This window comes from Globicephala melas, chromosome 1, assembly GCF_963455315.2.
Source record: "Globicephala melas chromosome 1, mGloMel1.2, whole genome shotgun sequence".
Taxonomy (NCBI): Eukaryota; Metazoa; Chordata; class Mammalia; order Artiodactyla; family Delphinidae; genus Globicephala; species Globicephala melas.
In genome coordinates this window covers 29,735,054-29,758,187 of record NC_083314.1, presented here as the reverse complement: position 1 = coordinate 29,758,187, position 23,134 = coordinate 29,735,054, and the positions used below count along the sequence as shown (strand labels likewise).

Here is a 23,134-nt window from a genome sequence, read left to right as displayed (position 1 = left end):
AAAGGATTATAAGAGATTACTACATGCAACTCTATGCCAATAAAATGGTCAACCTGGAAGAAATGGACAAACTGTTAGAAAGGTATAACCTTCCAAGACTGAACCAGGAAGAAATAGAAAATATGAACAGACCAATCACAAGTAATGAAATTGAAACTGTGATTAAAAATCTTCCAACAAACAGAAGTCCAGGACCACATGGCTTCACAGGTGAATTCTATTAGAGAAGAGCTAACACCCATCCTTCTCAAAGTCTTCCAAAAAATTGTAGAGGAAGGAAAACTCCCAAACTCATTCTATGAGGCCACCATCACCCTGATACCAGAATCAGAGAAAGATACTACAAAATAAGAAAATACCAGACCAATATCACTGATGAATATAGATGCAAAATTCCTCAACAAAATACAAGCAAACAGAATCCAACAACACATTAAAAGGATCATACACCATGATCAAGTGGGATTTATCCCAGGGATGCAAGGATTCTTCAATATATGCAAATCAATCAATGTGATACACCATATTAACAAATTGAAGGAGAAAAACCATATGATCATCTCAATAGATGCAGAAAAAGCTTTTGACAAAATTCAGCACCGATTTATGATAAAAACTCTACAGAAAGTGGGCATAGAGGAAACCTACCTCAACATAATAAAGGCCATATATGACAAACCCACAGCCAACATCATTCTCAATGGTGAAAAACTGAAAGCATTTCCTCTAACAACTCTGTTGTTGGAACTCCTAGCCACGGCAATCAGAGAAGAAAAAGAAATAAAAGTAATACAAATTGGAAAAGAAGAAGTAAAACTGTCACTGTTTGCAGTTCACATGATACTACACACAGAGAATCCTAAAGATACCACCAGAAAACTACCAGAGCTACTCAATGAATTTGGTAAAGTTGCAGGATACAAAACTAATGCACAGAAATCTCTTGCATTCCTATACACTAATGACGAAAAATCTGAAAGAGAAATTAAGGAAACACTCCCATTTACCATTGCAACAAAAAGAATAAAATACCTAGGAATAAACCGACCTAGGGACACAAAAGACCTGTATGCAGAAAACTGTAAGACACTGTTGAAAGAAATTAAAGTTGATACCAACAGATGGAGAGATATTCCATGTTCTTGGATTGGAAGAATCAATATTGTGAAAATGAGTATACTACCCAAAGCAATCTACAGATTCAATGCAATCCCTATCAAATTACCAATGGCATTTTTTACAGAACTAGAATAAAAAATCTTAAAATTTGTATGGAGACACAAAAGACCCTGAAAAGCCAAAGCAGTCCTGAGGGAATAAAAAGGAGCTGGAGGAATCAGACTCCCTGACTTCAAACTATACTACAAAGCTACAATAATCAAGACAATATGGTACTGGCACAAAAATAGAAATATAGATCAATGGAACAGGATAGAAAGCCCAGAGATAAACCCACGCACCTATGGTCAACTAATCTATGACAAAGGAGGCAAGAATATACAATGGAGAAAAGACAGGCTCTTCAATAAGTGGTGCTGGGAAAACTGGACAGCTACATGTAAAAGAATGAAATTAGAACACTCCCTAACACCATACACAAAAATAAACTCAAAATGGATTACAGACCTAAATGTAAGACCAGACACTATAAAACTCTTAGAGGAAAACATAGGAAGAACACTCTTTGACATAAATCACAGCAAGATTTTTTTTGATCCACCTCCTAGAGTAATGGAAATAAAAACAAAAATAAGCAAATGGGACCTAATGAAACTTAAAAGCTTTTGCAAAGCAAAGGAAACTACAAACAAGACAAAGAGACAACCCTCAGAATGGGAAAAAAATATTTGCGAATGAATCAACAGACAAAGGATTAATCTCCAAAATATATAAACAGCTCATGCAGCTCAATATTAAAAAAAATAACTCAATCAAAAAACGGGCAGAAGACCTAAATAGACATTTCTCCAGAGTACATACAGATGGCCAAGAAGCACATTAAAAGCTGCTCAACATCACTAATTATTACAGAAATGCAAGTCAAACTACAATGAGGTATCACCTCACACCAGTTAGAATGGGCATCATCAGAAAATCTACAAACAACAAATGCTGGAGAGGGTGTGGAGAAAAGGGAACCCTCTTGCACTGTTGGTGGGAATGTCAATTGATACAGCCACTATGGAGAACAGTATGGAGGGTCCTTAAAAAACTAAAAATAGAATTACCATGTGACCCAGCAATCCCACTACTGGGCATATATCCTGAGAAAACCATAATTCAAAAAGACACATGCACCCCAATGTTCATTGCTGCGCTATTTACAACAGCCAGGTCATGGAAGCAACCTAAATGCCCATCGACAGACGAATGGATAAAGAAGAGGTGGTACATATATACAACGGAATATCACTCACCAATAAAAACGAACGAAATTGGGTTATTTGTAGAGACGTGGATGAATCTAGAGACTGTCTTACAGAGTGAAGTAAGTCAGAAAGAGAAAAACAAATATATATTAACGCATATATGTGGAATCTAGAAAAATGGTACAGATGAACCTGTTTGCAGGGCAGAAATAGAGACACAGGTCAGATGTAGAGACCAAACGTATGGACACCAAGGGGGGAAAGCAGCAGTGGGTGGTGGTGGTGGTGTGATGAATTGGGAGATTGGGATTGACATGTATACACTGATGTGTATAAAATGGATGACTAATAAGAACCTGTTGTAGAAAAAAATAAAATAAAATTCAAAAAGAAAAAAGTTCAGCGTGAGCTTGAGGCAATCAGTGAAATCAGGGCTTCTCAGTTCTTAATGATCACATTTTTTATGCTTAACAAAACAAATATTCCATAATCCCTTGAAAATAACCTTTCACACAGTATTTTAAAACAGTATAAAGTCAATTAGTTTGTTTTAGTAGTTTTTTTCCTTTTTGATAACATTTCCAATATATATTAAGATATATATCCACATCCTAATCTCTGTGGTCTAAAATCCCAGGGTCTGAAAACCAGACTCCCAACAATGGACTCTAGTAGAAGACACAGAACTTCAAGGTTTAATTTGATACTAATGACTTTATTAAATGGCAAATGTTCATTATCTCGACTTATTTTCTATTAAAAACAAAACAGACCTTTGTTTAAAAAAATTTGGCAAGACACTTACTGTTATGCACATATATTTGCCAGGCAGCTGGTGTTAACTGTTTGGAATTTGACCTGAAAGCAAATGCTTATCGGTCTGGGGCTTCCCAGCAACGCAGGGGACACGGGTTCAAGCCCTGGTCCGGGAAGATCCCACATGCCGTGGAGCAACTAAGCCCATGCACCACAACTACTGAGCCTGCAAGCCACAACTACTAAGCCCACGTGCCACAATTACTGAAGCCTGTGCACCTAGAGCCTGCACCCTGCAATGAAGAGCAGCCCCTGCTCACTACAACTAGAGAAAGCCCATGCAGAGCAACAAAGACCCAATGCAGCCAAAAATAAATAAATTAATTAAAAAGAAAAAGTTTATCAGTCTGAGTTGTGCTTTGGTCTGTCTTCTATTTTCCACATTCCATAAGGGCAAAAAAAAAAAAAAATCTGTCTTGTTCATTGTTCTATCACTAGCAATGAGTACAGTGCCTGACACAGACTAGTACTCAATAAATATTTGATGAATACACTGAATGAATACACTTAATATTTGTTATTTGCATATTCTTATCAAATTAAAATCAGACTTTACACCAGACACAAACTGGAAATAAGCCTCTAATATATACTTAGATATAACACTTCACACAAATAAAGGATTGTAAATGATAATAGCTCCATTATCTGAAGTTGGGGAAACTGGATAAAAGATGATGCCATTTTGTTCTGTCTTCATAAAGATGAAGGAAAAAGAATAGATTGAGTGGACACAATGTTTTCAAGGTATGTGGAAGAGTAAAACCAATGGAAGAAAGCCTTGAGAAAGGGAAGAGCACTGGAGAGAAAGTGCTGAAGAAACCAAGGACAAAGAGTGTTTCAAGGAGCAACAAGTCAAGGTCAGATGTTAGTTGAGAGCCGTGGCATGTCTGCTGGACTCAAGAGGTCACAAGTGCTACAAGAACAATTCAAACATAAGTGCAGGGGTGGAAGCCAGACTGCAGTGCAAATGAGAGTGAGAGTGGGTATTTCTTTAAAAAGGCTGAATTCAGAGAGAGGAAGAAAGCAGCAGCATGAGAAGGAGACAGGCTGGAAGGAGAATTTCTTTTTTTTTTTTTAACTGAGGAGACTGGAACTTATTTCTAACAATTGGCATCCCCAGTGGTGAGGGAAAAGAAAGAAACTTATACCCTACTTCCAGAATTTTTCTTCCTATTATAAAAAGCAAACCACCAATTACTTAAGCTAAAAGTCACCTAATTAAATATACAGGATTAGTCCTCTGACATTAACATATGTTTAACTTCCAACTGCTAGGTATATTATCCAAGTACCTAAAGAACTGTAAGGAAACCTTAATGAAAGACAGAAACCAAGACAACTAGCTTTTGGTTAAAGACATTAAAAATCAAATTTAAAGCTTACCATCAATGGCTTGAAAACATTCAACTCAAAATGTCCACTGCTGCCTCCAATGGTAATGGCGACATGATTGCCCATGACCTGGGCTGCAACCATGGTCAGTGCCTCACACTGGGTGGGGTTCACCTTGCCTTCAAGAAAACCACCAAAGAGAGAAATCACATCAAACACACTTGTGGCTTCAAATATGAGTTTAAGATTAGGTTTTATATCAAATAACCAAGAGAAGAAGGAAAACTAACTTCATTAAATAAAGACATATAATAAAGCAATGTCCCAACCATCAGTGCTGTTTAATGAAACAAACCATATAGCCAGAAACTCTGAATCATGCAATGGCTAATAAGTAGAGTACCTACAACTACACAGTAAATATAGCTCTTTTCACCTTCATGGCTTACATGCACTCTAGAAATATTTATGGAGCCAGGCACTGAATATACAACAGTGAGGAAGAAGGATGCAGCCCCTGCCCTCATAGAACTTGGAGGCGAGGGAGAGAGAACTGGCAATTATAATAGATAAGGGGTCAATACAGAGAAGTGCAGACTGCTATGGGAATACTTACAAAAGAAGCACCTCACCAACATCTGGGAGGCTTCCCAGAGGAAACTGATGTTAAGCTGGAATTTTCCTATTTGAGTTTCCAGAACCCTACCACCCTGTAACACTCCTCTGACAAGCTCAAGTTTGAACCGAACATCCCTGATTCCTCTGACAAGTACAAAGCAATGCAGTGGGAAGATTAGTTCTTTATCTGTGACTCTGCATTTCTCTTCTTTAGGTAATCACCTTGAATTTGCAATCAACTGAACTCATGTCATTTTTCAACATGACATACTTTAAAATCAGATCTTTTCTCATTCTACACATGCCTAGATCTAAAAGAATCTATAGTCAGGTCTTTCTTTTTCACTCTTGTCAGTTTTAGTCCAACTACAGAGTCCTTTATGAATCTAGACTCTGTCATCTGAGGTACTGCTATTTCAACTTTATCTGCTAATATGATCAACACATATTCTCTACCTTCACCCTCAGTCACCAGTAAAGTGGTGAAAGGGCACAGCCCTTCAGCTTGCTGCCAAGATATCCCTCCAGTCTGAAGTCAACTCATTAGGCACTCCTTAAATGTCACTGTTCACCCAGCTACATTCATCTAACAGTACTGCCCACACTTCTCCACTGGATTCCATGAATATCAAGTGAGTCTACCAAATGACTTACTGGAATCCAGACATCAAGAAAAGAAGGAAATCCAACTTCATTAAATAAAGTAAGACATATAATAAAGCAAGGCCCCAACCATATTTGTGGAGCCTCCCTCACCTAACTGGCCAAAACCTAAAGCAAAAAATGAAATAAGAGGCATTTGATATAATTCATCTTTATTCATCCCATGCAGATCACTTTAACAGCCTGTTTTAGAATTCTATTTGCTTTGGATTGTGAAAGATAGAACTATTACATATTTTCTAAGGTGGAAATCAAAATATATGCTGCTAACTAAAATTCTTTTCTCCTATATTGTTGGGTGATGTCCCCAGAAGTCCTGATCAAAAGCAGCCCACAAAGACATTGTGAAACAAGTGCACCACACATGTCCCTATCCACTTTGAGATCACGTTAAACAAAAGCAGATATGCTTTGTAGATGAGAATGCCTGGGTTCTAGTCAAGTTCCAGTTCTAACATTTACCAGCTATGTGATTACCTGGCATGATACTGCTTCCTGGTTCATTTTCAGGCAAAATCAGTTCTCCCAGACCTGAGCGAGGACCAGAACCCAGAAAACGAATATCATTTGCAATCTTCATCAGACTGCAAGCGGCAGTGTTCATGGCTCCACTGAGTTCAACCAAAGCATCATGAGCAGCCAAAGCTTCAAATTTATTTGGAGCTGTGACGAAAGGCAAGCCTGAAGAAAAAATAATAACCTATATGAGTTAACAGGTAAAATTCAACATTTTTCTAATATCAGCAAGTTAAACAGAAAGTGCCAGTATATGAAAAGCAAAAAAAGAACAGAATAAAAATCTTACTTCAGAAAAAAATGCTTAAGACTCAAGCTTTGTCTACATTTCTTCAAGAAATCCTAAAGGGGTAGAAAATCTGATGATACTAGCAAACTTAAAAGATAAAAAGAACAAGTACAATAAATGTTGAAAGAAATATAAAATATTGAAAGAAAAAACATTATCCTACTGCAAACACCTGTGTATGATGCCTGACGACGCTTGAGTAAAGAGGAAAAGTAGGTAAAATTCACTCTGCTTTACTCCACACTCCTCTCCTAGTACAATTTTTCCCCCATTTTAGGTGTTCTATTCTCTTCTCTAGCCAGGACCCACAAGGTCCTCTGAGAGATTAGGGAGCCAGAATGAGTTAGACATTCTCAATCTCTCCCATGTTCAAATTTTAAAAAATCTACATATTCTAAACCCCATAATACAGTTCTTCTTGATTAAAATTTGATGTAAAAAAATCTCTGCTAGTAAGCAATAATAAGCATTGTATAATTATCTGTACCCTAACTCTCTGGTAATATCTGCATCTTAATAAGAGTTTTCTGGAGATAATAGCTCTAATAACAGTTATCATTATCAAGAGCACAGTACTCTACTAAAGGAAAGAGAATTCAAAAAGGTCATTAATTCAAAGAAATGTCACAGCATGCCATAGGAAAAAAAGAAATTAAGCCTGTCAATCTCTAACATATTTGTCATTCAAATGAATTTCTCAACCATCAGTTGATTCCTCCTGCTTTGAAAATGAGTATTCAAAACAGCTTTAAATGGAAAATAATTGAATACTATCAGATAGTAAGCAAATTAGCACTGACAGATTTTAATAATTACATGCTGTATGAACTTACAGATGGAAAACTTTAAAAAAGCAAAAGGTTAACATTACAACTTCTGAAATAGACACAAAGTACATGTTTGATGGGAAAATATTATTTCTAACTTTAAATTTGTAAGAATTCAAAGCAGAAACACCCAGAAAAATACAGACTAGTATAACGGAAATGAGTAATAAACCGTGTTATCACCTACCTGTGAGTGCAGCCACTTTTGCGGCAACCTTTTCTGCAAAGCCAATTCTAGTATTTAAACCAGTACCGACAGCAGTGCCCCCAGCTGCGAGCTCGTAGATTCTTGGCATGGCACCTTTTATTCTTGTTGTTGCATATTTCACTTGTTGAACATAACCACTAAATTCCTGAAAAGCAAAAGAAATTAAGGTGAGAATATATAATTTTCTAATGGCATACAAGTTACTCTAACTACATTAAATTCAAGTTTTTAAAAAACACGTTTCAGGTACAAAATTAGAAGCTACTCAAGTGGTAACTGTATTATTTGATTCATACAATAAACAAAGTATAGGAGAGAAAGAGAATTTATAAACCTATCAGGTAGACAATGCCACTGATAACATGTGGCCTATTTATAAACTAGTCTTTCCATAGAAAGCAAAGAAAAACAACACAGGAAATTTAAAAAAAAACTTTACTAGATTAAATTATTGGTTTATTTGTAAATTATTTACTTTTTGGTGTATCTCAAACAACTCTGAGAAAGAAAAAAACTGAATCCCCTCAAGAAAAATGCAAACATAGAAATATCCTCCATACAATTTCAGTTAAAAAACCTGATATGGAATTTGAGGATGTTTTACAGGGACTCAAGAAGCTACGTGACTCACTGAACAGCACAAGAAGGTAACAGGTTAGAGTTAAGACTATAGCTTCAAGATGCATTTTAATTCTGCTATTAATGCCACACTGGTTCCCACCGTATAACATCCTTTAAGTAAAGTAACCACAGAATTCATCATGTTTAGAACATAGCAAGGGCCCTATCAAGAATTATGCAGGGACAGAAGGCATAAGCTAGAACTCAACTGAGCAAGCTGGGATATAGGGTTACACTAAATCTTTTTTTCCTGCTTAAAAACACTGAAAAATCATGAATACTTTTGATTAGTACTAGGATTTCACACTGCTCTAAAGAAAATGTTTTAGAAGATACAACTCCTTTCAGGTAGACCTGATCCATCTGATCTAACACCACTTACATATACACCAGCTGGATTCACTTCAGGAATATATTTTTATTGAGGAAAAAAACTGCACTCAAAAACCTCAAAAGACAATTACAATAAAAGTATAAATGCTTCTGATAAGATAAAATCAAAGAGAAAAAAAAAACTTTCTGTCATAATACGAAGAATGATGATTTTACATAGGAGGCTGAGTAAATGGCCCAACCAGACTTCAGCATATAATGGTTTTCCTACATGTAACACACACAAAAAGGAGTATCCAGAGGGATACTCAAAAGTTTCAAAAACATATACTGTATCTCCTTAGAAATTATGCATGGTACTAAGAGCCAATGATGTAAAGAGAAATAAGATACAGCCTAAGAAACAACTTAATTTAGCAAGCTCAGTTTAGTCATATCATCTGTATGTCAATTAATCACTTCCAGTTTTCCTCATTCCTTCCGTGATAAAGTTAAGGTAAATGATCAGGTTTTTTTTCAGTGTCTGCTGTCATCTGAACAAAACTACAAATGAAATCTTTCCAAATAACCAGCAGCCAAACTCTCTCCCTCACCTGAATTTCTACAAAAATACTGTTATTGGATACCTATCTTTTGATACTTGATATAGAATTTGCATATGTCCTACCTCCCAAACTGGAGTGAACTTAACTGAGACAAAAACTGTTCCTTGTATTTCCTTTGCAATGTATACTATTAGGCATTCTTTAAAGTATCAATAAAGAAACATAAAAATACTTTCTGGTATTTTGGAAAAGAGAGAAATACCTCTTTTACATGTGGTCAAAACAATTGTAAAGAGTAAGATATGCCCCATTTAATCATTTTAAAATTAATTTTTAAAGAATTTACTAATTTTGAGTAAGAGAGACAATGGAAGAAATTATGATAATGATACTGATGAAGATGATGATGACAGCTAACACCAACATGTGCTTATAATGTGTCAGGGACGCTTCTAAGCACTCTACATGAATCAGCTTATTTAAACCTCATAACTATCCTATGAAAGACATATTTTCCTCATTCTACAGCTCAGAAAACTGATGCACAGAAAGGCTAAATAATTTTCCTAAGGTCCAATAGTTTGCACATAGCAAAGTAAGATTTGAACTCAAGTAGACTGATGTGGAGTCTGGCTCATAGCCAGTATGCTCTGCTCTTCTGAGTGGATACCAATAAAAACTACTGACTGGTTAATGCAGAATCATCTGTCACTGAACTGAATTGTTATAAATTTGGCCTTTTAAACCAGTGTGATTTAGAGGGTAATATGCTGGCCGTTTGTACCAAGCCCGCAATTGAACCAAATCTAATTGCACGCAATATACCTGCCCAAGAGTAAGTGGAACAGCATCCTGTGTATGAGTACGCCCAATTTTGATGATCTGGGCAAATTCTTTGGATTTTGCATCAAGGGCATCATGTAGCTTCTGTAGTCCTGGTAGCAGTACTTCATGAACTTCTACTGCAGCAGCAATATGCATTGCTGTGGGAAAAGTATCATTTGAGCTCTGTTGGAAAATTTTCAAAAGAAATGTAAAATGTTAAATCAGAGGCAAAAATAAACCAAACTTGAATGCCTCAATTAAAAATCTCACTAAATGACTACTCAAAACTTGGCATATTTAGTACTCAATTACATTTACCTGTGGCAAGTCACTTAGGATCAAGTAAGAAGCAACCTGATTTCCTTTGTGGAAGGTATTTAGGACTGTATTACATATACCACCTACAATGAATGTATTATATGTTACTCTACCTGCCTGCTAAGAAATGACAGCAAGACATAGAGAAGTACAACTAGCAAATGTAAGTAAGGATAGCAATAATAAAATATCTTACAGTTAAATAGCACATACAGTCTTTCACAAACGCTTCTTCCTTTACTAAACTTGAGGAAAATTCTGTGAGGTAGGTCACCACTTTAAAAATAGAAAAGCTAAACTGTCAAAGAAATTAAGTGACTTGTCAAAATTTTTACAGTTGGCAGAACTGGGACCTGACCAGGTAGTCTAAACTCCATGCTCTTTCCTCAACTGTAAACCCATACTTTTAAATTACGATGCTATTAAAAAAAATATATTCATTACTCATTTGTTAAACTTTGTATTATGGACATTATCAAACTACTTACAAAAGTAGGATGAATGGTATAATGAACACTCATATATCTACCACCTGAATTCAAACAATTAGCATATAGCCAATCCTGTTTCATCTATAACTCCACCTCACTCCTCCATCTGACCATACACACTAGATTATTCTGAAGTAGATTTCAGACTTCAGTATATGTAAAAGATAAACTCGGGCTTCCCTGGTGGCGCAGTGGTTGAGTCCACCTGCCGATGCAGGGGACGCGGGTTCGTGCCCTGGTCTGGGAAGATCCCACATGCCGCGGAGCGGCTGGGCCCGTAAGCCATGGCTGCTGAGCCTGCGCGTCCGGAGCCTGTGCTCCGCAACGGGAGAGGCCACAACAGTGAGAGGCCCGCGTACCGCCAAAAAAAAAAAAAAAAAAAAAGATAAACTCATATTTAAAGGCAAGCCTTGGGTTTGCAAAATCCTTCATACAATGGATTTATGTGAAAAAACTTCCTCACTACTTAAAAATATATTAAATTATACTCAGAACCCAGATCTTGGTTTTTAAATATCACTTCCCAACAAGTGATAAGATCCTCCAAGAGCTCTTTGGAAAAATGAGTGCTTATGAGGGCCAGGGCAGGAAAAATACAAGATGAGAAGCCTGGAGCATCTTATAGTGCAAAAAATTAATCAGTGCCTTAAAAAAGAAAAAGGATGGTGGCATGTCCAAAGGACACAGGAGCCAACAAGCTGTGGCTCTGTGGCAACAATATGAGTAGCAATATAAATATCAAAAATATTGGATTATAACCTTAAGAAAAAAATATTAATGAATTCATACTGATATACATAAATGATTAAATAAATAAATGTCAGGGGAGAGAGAAGACAGTATTCCTTACAGAAAAATTTCAATTAATAAATGTAGAAAGAATGAGGGAAACAGAAAATCACTACTGAAACACTAATGTAGTTGTTATTGGCAAGATCCACTGATGAATGTTAAAATGAATAGGCAAAAGTTTAAGGAGAAAGAGGCTATTTGAATAGCCTCAAAGTTCTCTATTAATTCTGTGGTGATCTTAACACATGTCCAAAAATTTCTTGATACTCTTCCGTTTAGGAAGTGGAGCTTAAGTGTAGTAGCTGGAGTATAGGCTGGACACAGTGGCTTACTTCTACCAAATAGAGAATAGAAGATGGAGAAACCAGGGAGACACCATCTTAACCAAGTGATTCAAGTTAACATCACCAGTACCAAGTCATGTTGCTATCATGTACCCCTGATACGATGCAAGAAGAGCCCTTCATTTCTATAAGTCTTTCCAAAAATCCACAGTCTCAGTCTAATCATGAGAAAACAACAGACAAACCCATATTGAGGGACATTCTATAAAACACCTGGCCACTGCTTTCAAGAGTCACAAAGACAAAAGACAAGCTCTCATAGGTTAGAGGAGACTAAGGGGATATGATGACTAAATACAATGTGGAGCATGGACTGGATCCTGGTTAAGAGAAAAAGGAGATCAATAGAAAACTAGGGAAATCCTAATAAAGCCTGTTTAATTAAGAGTATTGTACCAATGTTAATTTCTTAGTGTGACAAATGTACCAGGGTTATGTAAAATATTTAATATTAAGGGTAGCTGGGTGAAGGGTATACAGGAACTCTGAAATATCTTTGCAATTCTTATAAATAATTTTATATTTCAAAAGAAAGAGTTTTTAAAATATAAATCAAACAGCGAAAATATATATATATACTAAATTCAGGTGTCCTAAAAGTGATTTTTTTCCCTAAAGGTGCTTTTTATGAAAATTTAAGACATAGACTCAAGATTCCTAAAAGAAATAAGGAGAAGAAGTTCTTTCCATTAAAGAATGTAAGCAGAATGAACACTCCCTGTCAAAAGTTAATGCCTGGGGCTTCCCTGGTGGCGCAGAGGTTAAGAATCCTCCTGCCAACGCAGGGGACACAGGTTCGAGCCCTGGTCTGGGAAGATCCCACATGCCGCGGAGCAACTAAGCCCGTGCACCACAACTACTGAGCCTGTGCTCTAGAGCCCGTGAGCCACAACTACTGAAGGCTTTGTGTCCTAGAGCCGTGCTCTGCAACAAGAGAAGCCACCACAATGAGAAGCCCATGCACAGTAATGAAGACCCAATGCAGTCAAAAATAAATAAATTTAAAAAGAAAAAAAAAAACCTCATTAAAAAAAAAGTTAATGCCTGTTTTACAAGGAAAATCTCAGGATTCTTTTCAAGTTATAACAAAAAAAAGATTGTATACCGACCTGGCTTTTATTAACATGATCGTTGGGATGCACGGGTTTCTTGCTGCCAAGTTCACCTCCTAGCATTTCAATTGCTCTATTGCTAATGACTTCATTTACATTCATATTTGTCTGGGTTCCTGATCCAGTCTGCCATACCACAAGAGGAAAATGATCATTTAATTTACCTTCAGCTACCTGCAGAGCAAAATGTTACAAAATGAATTTTAAAAAATAAGAAATATTCATTTAGCTAATTAAATCAAATATGATTAAGTTGGTACTATTTATAGTACTATTTTAAAGGTATTCACTTTTTTCATATGCTAGTGATGGTGCCATATAGTTCGTGGTTGTCCAGCAAATTGAAGCTCCTGCAGTCTAACCACTGCTACTTTAAAAGGTGAAAGATTGGGGCATCCCTGGTGGCGCAGTGGTTGGGAGTCTGCCTGTTAATGCAGGGGACATGGGTTCGAGCCCTGGTCTGGGAGGATCCCACGTGCCACGGAGCAACTGGGCCTGTGAGCCACAACTACTGAGGCTGCGCATCTGGAGCCTGTGCTCCGCAACAAGAGAGGCCGCGATAGTGAGAGGCCCGTGCACCGCGATGAAGAGTGGCCCCCGCTTGCCACAACTGGAGAAAGCCCTCGCACAGAAACGAAGACCCAACACAGCAAAAATAAATAAATAAAATTAATAAACTCCTACCCCCAACATTTAAAAAAAAAAAAAAGGTGAAAGATTATCTATTGTGAATGGTATAACAAGTTCACTGATTCCAAATGAAAATTGAATCAAAGATATCTTTCTCCTATTTCTCAACTGCCCTCTAATAATATACAGACAGACCCACCCACCCATTAAGGCTGGCAAATGTGTTAAGTCTCTAGATAAATTTACTGTTGGTACTCAGCAGGAATATCCAACAGATGTTACAGCCAGAGTCAGCATGATAATGAACGAGTGACTTAACACTGTGAGCTCACTAATAGCTACTGCAACCCACACATGTCCTATGAGTAGCAACCTCCAAGCATAGACATAAATATGGTCTAGATTTGTCCTTATTTTTGTCATATTTTTGTCCTTTTAGTTAATTTCTTAGTTTTTGGATTATAAGCTTTCTAAGAGAGTGGGTGCTTAACTTCACCTTCTGGAATGATTTTAGCTTAAAAAAAATCAGCATGCACTTTAGAAATCTATTACCTTAAACAACTGATTCACTTTAAAGTAAAACTTTTTTCCTAGTTGTATAAAAATAACAGGTGATCAGTGTAAAAAATTCTGAGAACTAAGAAAAGCATAATAGTCATCATAGTTCTACCCTCAGAAATAAAGATGATTAGCATTTTGGCATCACCTTCTAGTCTCTACTTTCAGCAATGGGAGTACATATGTAGATGTAGAAAAACATATTTTTCTGTTCATTATTTCTAAATAAAATTAAGATCATAAAATACATGCATTTTGCAATCTTTCCTCCCCACTTCTTATATGGTAGGGTTTGTTCTATGACATTCTTTAAAAAACTAAATTTCCATGGCTTCACAATATAACTTACATAAGCAGCTGTTATAATAAATAGTACTGCAATGAACAACATTATTTTCAGAGCTTTTAAACTGTTATCTCTGACTGCTTATCTTTAATTGCGTAAGCAATTAATTATGTTATTAGTGAAATAGTGAAATTACATTCTTCACACATAGTATCAAATAACCAACTAGCTTTAAAAGGAATCATCTATACATAAAACAAGAAATCAAATATATAAGTTCAAAGGGTATCTCTTCAAAGTTTTCTTTGAACTATATAAATTAAAAGGAAAAGTAAAGAAAATTAAAGGTATAAAATCACCCAAAAAATTTGCCACAATATTTTAAGCACCATATTAATATCCTCACCAAATAATAATGCTGCCATCCTATGCTGAAACTCATTAACTAAAGAATTCACAGTGCCCCTTTCCTCGTGTCAGCACTTATCATTATCCAGCAGTTAATATGGGTCTGATGCCATTAAGTAAACACACTTATCACCTCTTACCTCATCTGCTGCCTTCATTATTGCATTAGCAATCTTTGGATCAAGACCATAATCCTGGTTTACTTCAGCAGCTGCTCGCTTCAAGACGCCAAATGCTTTAATAACTGGGATCTAGAGTTAATCAGAAAAATATCTCAAATTTGCAATTTTAGTTAAGCATGAAAGTTTAAGATTACTATCTTATGCAGGTACAAAAATTTACGATTACTATCTTATGCAGGTACAAAAACAATGCAGGTACAGAAAAAAGCATGAAAGTTTAAGATTACTATCTTAGGCAGGTACATAAAACAATAACTTAAGTAACATTATGACCCTAAAATGTTTAGGATATAGAGAAAGATTAAACATAGATATATAAAAACCAAGAATCATCATTTATCTATTTGTTTAGGGAACCAAACAAAAGCAAATACAATGACTTTTCATAGATATATACGTATGCCTCACACACACATATACACACATTCACACATATATACCATTTGTCCTGTTTATTATAAGACATTATAATGTATATGTTTTTATTTCATATATTTAAAAACAAATGATAACCATTTCACCAGCCTACACCATTATTTCCTCTCACTGGATCCCGTGCTACATTATAAGTTTTCCTTCTCTTTAGAAAAAACTAAAAGTAGCAAATAAAATAAAGGTAGCAAAATGGTGCTGGGAAAACTGGCCACATGCAAAAGAATGAAACTGGACCACTATCTTATACCATACATAAAAATGAACTCAAAATGGATTAAAGACTTGAACATTAAGATCTGAAACCATAAAACTCCTAGAAGAAAATATAGGCAGTAAGCTCCTTGACATCAGTCTTGGCAATGATTTTCTGGAGGAGTCCAAAAGAAAAAGCAACAAAAGCAAAAATAAACAAATGGGACTACATCAAACTAGAAAGCCTCTTCACAGCAAAGCAAACGTCAAAAAAATGAAAATGCAGCAGCTGGAGGGTGCAGGACCTGAGTGCTGGAAGCCAGGGCCCCCTCATTGACAGTGGCCCTGTATGGAGGCCAGAGGCTGCCAATGCCTCCAAGGAACAGGGTGCTGAGGGGCCCAGGGTCCAAGCACCTAGCTCCCCAAGGGCCACAGAAGCTCCTTGCTGTCCTGGAGCACTGAGCACAGGAGCATCAGGCCAAACGGGGCTTCAGGAGCCTACTTTCACCACCGCTGAGGGAGCCTGTGCCAGGGGCATGCTGGGAAAGGAGCAAGCAGCCCAGCCAGGCCTGGCCTGTGCGAGGCTCTCACCGCTGAGGCCCAGGGTGCTCTGACCTAGCTGGCATCTGACTCTGCAGTTTTGGATTTTGTGGGTCAATTTTACATACGTATGGCCTATGGGCAAGACCTCATACACTTATATCTGTAAGTGTAAAATGGGCTTGCCTTGGAGATGGGGGTGTGTACACATGAAGTCAGTGGCTCTTCTGTGAGCTGAAGAGTCTTAAAGCGGAGCTGTCATCTGCGGCTGCTGTCACAGTATGCTGGCAGGACAAGTGACTTGAGCGTTTCGCTGCCCGATTTGAGGCTCAGTCCCTCCCTCCCTGCCCTTCAGGGCTCGAGACAGGTGACACACCCAGGCCTTGACTGTGTTTCTCCTGTTAGCAGGACTTGGGCAGCTCTGGCTCTCCTAGCTTCCCTGGAAGCTCCTTTGCTTCTCTTGACCTAGAAAAGGGGTTGCCAGGCAGAGTGTTGATTGGGCGCTCAAAGCCAGCGATGAAACTGCTTCCCTGCCTAGGACAAGGGACCTGGGGAATGTTCTGTGTGGGATGATGTGCTGTTAGGGAGCCCCTCAGACACCACTTCCTCTGCCCTCTGGTAGTGCCAGGACCATGCCAATGACGTTTCGCAGTAGCCTTATCATTCACAGGTGCCTCTCTAGCCTGCACAAATGATTGACAAGAGATCACCCAAAGGATTTTTTCTAAAGGTTTTTGGGTTTTGTTTTGTTTCCTTTGTTTTTGTTTTGCACGTGACAGTGTTTGTATTGAGGATCTTCTGAGGAAGAAGGGGTGTTTTAGGGGTGGTGCCAGGGTTCCTGGCCTCTAGTGCCCCACTCCCCTCAGCACCCCACCTGGTACCTTTGCCATGTTGGTGCTGAGGTTTCCTGCTTGATGAAATCAGATTGTTTAGAGTAAGAAAAAGGAAAGGGCTTCTGATGGCTTTGCCACAAGCTTACCTGTGGTTTCAATCTTGGGAGGCCACTGCTGATGCCATCACCACTATCTCCATGCAGTAGTTGCTGGGCCCTGGGCCCAACTGTCCCCTTGGCTTTATGAGTCTGTTTCTGCTTCCTACACCCATACCCGCAGTGTACAATCTTTTGAGATTTTCTCTGATCTTGTTGCCCAAGTAATAAGAGCTATGTCTTCCTTGACATCTTACTTCTTCTTATGTGGGAGCCCCCAGGTCTTGTCTGACAGCTTATGGATAAGAATGAGACTCAGCCATTGACTAAGCCTCAGAAATCCACAAAAATGGCTGCAGACAGTTATGTCTGTTCCTTCTCTACCCCCACTCCCACCCCTTATACATGATACCCTATACTCTGAAAGTCCTGCTCACTGCAAACTTGCCAGAGTATTAGCCAATCTTTGTACAGAACAATGTTCTGGAACAGCAGAATGAGTCTTGGGTCAGGAAGCAGGGCTACACTGGGCTTGGGGTACTGTAACTCCATCTCCATCTGGGGCTCAGCTTCAGTGTACCTGAGGGAGCCACAGACCAAGATGAATCAGATGCTTGAGTTTTTGCTTCTTCCTGTATTTTCTTGAAGTCGATTCATTATCTTACAAAGAGCCTACTCTTTCAGCCCTTAACTTAAATCCTTCAGATAATTAAGTTCATGAAGAGTACTCCTGAATTATGTTAGGACTTAGACCAGAGATGGCAAATGAATGGCACATCACTTCCCCTCTTCCCCCATGGTAGGTACCACTAATCTGCTTCAGAGTACTTCCTGCTAAATCCCTGGTATATATTCTCATTTCTCAAGATTCCCCCAGCAGCCAGTATAAGTGTTGAGACCTATCTGCCATCCCTGGCTGAGGGGATACTACTCTACTCTGCTGAGGAACATAAGAGCTGTCAATCCCATACAGGGTTTGCTGGGCTAACGAAGCACGGGGAAGAGGCAGAAGTTTCTGCCTGCCCCCAGCAGGAAGGCTTGCAATAGCCCACATGATTGCCTGCCCCACTTCAGTTACCTCTTAAAGTCCTAATGTTGGCAGGGAGGGGACTGTTGGAGTCCAGTGTGGTGTGGGAAATCACAGCCACACAGGACAGCAATGCTCAGAAACCAAGTCTAGCTGCTGTGGAGCTACAGTGAGCAAGGTGGTCCCAGCTGTGCAGGGTACAACCTCTGCTCTCACCTCCAGCCATCTGTCTCTAGGCATCCAGGCCAGGCTATGGATGGGGATCCCCTTCTTCTTCCTCTCCACTGACCAAATCTTATCAACCACTACAGGTGCTCTGCTTTCCAAATTCAGCCCAGGCTCCTGGGTGCTGCCCACACCAGCCAGGGTCCTGGGCCAGATGAAGAGGTGGCCTATCCATGAGTGAAGGCCAGTTCCTTCCTCACTGGGGCAGGTCTTATGCCCCAGTTTTAGGACCAAGAGTTGTGTATTGGGTTCTTAGATTGCTAGCTTTTCCTGCAGGAGACCACAGCAGGTGAGGATCTGCTGACAGTAATCTGCGTTCAGGGCCTTGTTCAGCTGAGCGCTTTGTGTACACCAGATTCTACGAGGTGTCAGCAGTACTTTTTAAAATTTGTTTTCTGTGAGGTTTTTGGACCATGGGCTGAGCTCAGGCACTTTCTGTAAGAGAATGTCTGTAAAGATGGTTATTTCCCCTCCTCCACCCACATCATGGTGGCCCTGTGGAAGGCTGACCAGAAGGCCAGTGGAGCTGCCCTAGTGTCTATGGGGGAGGGCGAGGCCTGCTGAGTTGGTGCTCTAGCCCTCTCACCTTGCACAGCACAGAGGAGGTAACCCCAGGGACAGCCAGGCACCTGCCTGAGGGAGGGGTGCTGCCTTCTGTCCCTGTAACTGCTTCCCTTATGGCCCAAACTGGCCACCCAGATTTCTTTGAAGGTGTGCTGAAAACTTTTTGGTATACAGAACAGCCAGGGACTTGATTTTGATGTATTTTAAAACCACATCAAATAAAGAGTCTACTGCCTTTAAAAAAAAAAAAAAAGAAAAGAAAATGCAACCTACTGAACGAAAATATTTGCAAATCATATATCTGATAAGGGGTTAACATTCAAAATATATAAAGAACTCATACTACCCAGTAGCAAAAAACAAACTGATTAAAAAATGGGCAGATGATGAGAACAGACATTTTTCCAAAGAAGATATACAGATGGCTGACAGATACATGAAATGATGCTCAACATCACTAATCACCAGAAAAATGCAAACCAAAACCACAATGAGATACCACCTCACACCTGTTAGAATGGCTATTATCAAAAAGACAACAGGGGCTTCCCTGGTGGCGCAGTGGTTGGGAGTCCACCTGCCAATGCAGGGGACGTGGGTTCGAGCCCCGGTCTGGGAGGATCCCACACGCCGTGGAGCAACTAGGCCCGTGAGCCACAACTACTGAGCCTGCGCGTCTGGAGCCTGTGCTCCGCAACGAGAGGCTGCGATAGTGAGAGGCCCGTGCACCGCGATGAAGAGTGGCCCCCGCTTGCCACAACTAGAGAAAGCCCTCGCACAGAAACGAAGACCCAACACAGCAAATATAAATAAATAAATTAATAAACTCCTACTCCCAAAATTTAAAAAAAAAAAGACAACAAGTAAGTGTTTGCAAGGATGTGGAGAAAAGGCAAATCTTGTACGCTGTTGGGAGGAATGTAAATTGGTGCAGCCACTTTGGAAAACAGTATGGATGTTCCTCAAAAAATTGAAGTACGTCTACTGTCTGATCCAGCAATTCCAGGTATTTACTGGGTATTTACTTGAAAATGAAAACACTAATTCGAAAAGATATATGCATCCCATGTTCATAGCAGCATTATTTACAATAGCCATGATATGGAAATAACCTGTATCCATCAATGAATGAATGGATAAAGAAGATGTGGTAAAAAATACAATGTAATATTACTTGGCCATAAAAAAGAATGAAATCTTGTCATTTGTGACAACATGGATGGACCTTGAGGGCATTACGCCAAGTGAAATAAGCCAGACAGGTAAACACAAATACCACATGATCCCACTTATATGTAGAATTTAAAAAGCAAAACAAACAACAATCAGAAAACCAAGAACATAGACAGAACAAACTGGTGGCTGCCAGGGGCAGGGGGTGGACAAAATGTATAAAGGAGGTCAATAGGTACAAACTTCCAGTTATAAAATAAATAAATCATGGGGATGTAATGTATTGCATGGTAACTATAGTTAATAATACTGTATTGCATATTTGAAAGTTGCAAAGAGATTTTAAAAGTCCTTGTTACAAGAAAAAAAGTTTTCTTGTAACTACATATAGTGATGGATGTTACTAGGCATGTAACTAGTAACTAGTAACTAGACTTACTGTGGTGATCATTCTGCAATGTATACAAATATCGAATCATTATGCTGTACACCTGAAACTAATGTTATATGTAAATTATACCTCAACTAGATAAACAAATAATAAAAAGAAATAATATATTTAACTGCTAATTAGTATGAAATACCCAGTTACTGAATGGGTATCATTTCATCCCAAAGCCAAAAAACATGATATTTTATTTAGTCAGTGAAGCCTTGACACTCAATAAATCACTGGACATTTCTCTGATGAGGTTTCAATGAAATACAAGATAAATGAGTCTTGGGTCAGGAAGCAGGGCTACACTGGGCTTGGGGTACTGTAACTTTCCGCAAGATAAATAAATTATGTGTTCTTGTCAAAGTTAATAATATAGACTGTGATTTAGATACCATACCAGGTTTGAATGAGAAAGAAGGAAGAAAGGAGGGTGAAGAAGAGAGTGATAAATTTGTAAAAGAGAAGCTATAGTCCTTAGAGGAAAATAGAAGTGGAAAAACAAGAAAAAGTAATGAGTAAGACACACTGAACCTGGGTCACACAGAGGATAAACTGAAGGGCAAACAAAAGGAAAGAAAAACAAAACATTTTTACTTTGAATTTTAAGAAATCAAAATTAAAACATTACAAGTGTTTTACCCAAATGAAATGGAGATATATGGCACAAAAGATTAGAAGCTTTAAAACTTTACACATGAAAAAAAATGGGAATTTAATTTTCTACAGGAACACTGCAGTGGGTTAAACCACTGCCAAAGTCACAACCAAGCCACAGTCACAACCAAATGCCAATCAACTCAGGCTACTAGAATGGAGTGACTGACCCCACAGTGCTTGTGGACTCATGAAAATGAACAAAGGTCACAGCAGAAAGTTTCACTGGACACTATTAAAACAAAATAGTAAATGTATCATTGGAGATGAAAGAAGGGTCTAATTATTCTTCATTTACTCACATAGCAGTTCATAATCTTTTTTGGTTTTATTTTCCTATGGACCTGAGGTACAAAGGGTTGGGTTTAATCATACTACTTAGCTCAAGGCACACAGTCTGCTTTATATTTAACATAGTTCAGGAAATTAATCCAGATGAAGCCAAATGTGAAAAATCGATAACCCACGTATCCATGTTTCACAGACACCTGTCCAAATCCAAACAACTTCTCTATCTCTGGGACAGCAGCAGTGGCAGCAATCATGCACTCCCAGAACCACACACCTTGCTGGTTGAAGCAGGAAATTCAAAACATGAGCCATACTTACTCCAGTCAATACTGGTTGAGACTGATCTCTTTAATCCCAGGAGTTGAACTATATGAGAATACTTTAGGATCTGCTACCCTCTGTCTCCCAACCATGTAGTCTGACCCTATGTTTACCTCACCATTAAACTGGCTGTGGGTGGCAATAACAGAGAGATTCTTCTAAGAAGATTCAGCTGCCTCTTGGGAAATTGTATGAACCTGTCAAGATTCAGTCTTGAAGCCTTAGTAATTAGCTAAACTACGGAAGTTAAATTTATTGTAAGATAAAAAGTATATTTAGAAGATAAATGTTAAACAGTATCTCACCAGATGAAGCCTGGTTCCTTCTAGGCTTACTAGCCTATCCTGCATTCCTACACTGACTATTTTTCATACCCTAGTTGGGCTCCAGTAGGATATGTAATATATTCCATCAATTCTTTTCACACTTTAACATCCCTGAAATCAAGATGCATCCTACAATCAATGACATGTCACAACTTTAATTGGCAGACTTTTTCTTTCTTAGTAGTACATATCAGTTCTAATTGAGGATCAGTTCTAATCTAAGGATTTAATGAAATATGGTAGAAAGTTTTCTAATCATTAAATCATTCATGTTAGCAATGAACAAATACTTATATATTACCTATTATATGCCAGACATCATGACAAATAGTATTTTTATGAATTTGTGTATACTTTTTTACAAACTGAAGCCAAGATAGATAAAGTATAATATTAAAGAAAAATTGGTTTTCTTTTAAATCATTTAAAAAATCAGTTAAAAAATTAAGTATCAAAATTAAAAGTGCTTACAAACTGCAAAATTCTAGTAAAAATACGAAAAATCCAAACAAGAATGAAAGACAAATCACTTAGTTCTATCAAAAATCCAAAATACTCAAAGTCATACATAGCTCAAGATTTTAGTATACTAAACTTCAAAAAGTTCTTTGACACTTTACTGAGAGAGAAACATCTTATTATTCACAAAGCCAGTTCTCTAATAACTTTACATTTTAACTCTGTAAAATACTTATTTATAAGGTAAGGTGACTCACTGAATAATGCCAAGTTCATCCAAAATAAGCCAACATTTCCAAAAAAGCCACTTACTGGCATGCGTTCTGTCACCCCTCCAATCTTAAAGTTCATTGTTGATCTCACAGTCTGGGCACCATAATACTTATCATTTGGGACCTTGAGTTCACCAAAGGTATCATATTCTATCCGAAAAGAATTTTGGCTTGCCTAAAGATAAAGACAAGACACTGTTAT

The 23,134-nt window shown here is 38.1% G+C and overlaps 1 protein-coding gene across 2 annotated transcripts in view; it reads right to left on the bottom strand.

Annotated features, from left to right (window-relative positions):
* The window catches only part of FH (fumarate hydratase), a 43,275-nt gene that overhangs the window by 8,174 nt on the left and 11,967 nt on the right, over positions 1 to 23,134 (bottom strand). The window contains exons 2-8 of one of the 2 annotated variants that reach the window (XM_060308239.2): positions 22,973 to 23,107; positions 15,045 to 15,155; positions 13,020 to 13,148; positions 9,966 to 10,148; positions 7,621 to 7,786; positions 6,279 to 6,482; positions 4,572 to 4,699 (exon numbers count right to left, since the gene is read on the bottom strand). In XM_060308239.2, the coding sequence (XP_060164222.1) occupies positions 4,572 to 4,699; positions 6,279 to 6,482; positions 7,621 to 7,786; positions 9,966 to 10,148; positions 13,020 to 13,148; positions 15,045 to 15,155; positions 22,973 to 23,107 (1,056 nt within the window). Of the gene's footprint in view, positions 1 to 4,571; positions 4,700 to 6,278; positions 6,483 to 7,620; positions 7,787 to 9,965; positions 10,149 to 13,019; positions 13,197 to 15,044; positions 15,156 to 22,972; positions 23,108 to 23,134 lie in introns of both variants that reach the window. The other variant, XM_030868591.3, reaches the window with a different exon arrangement.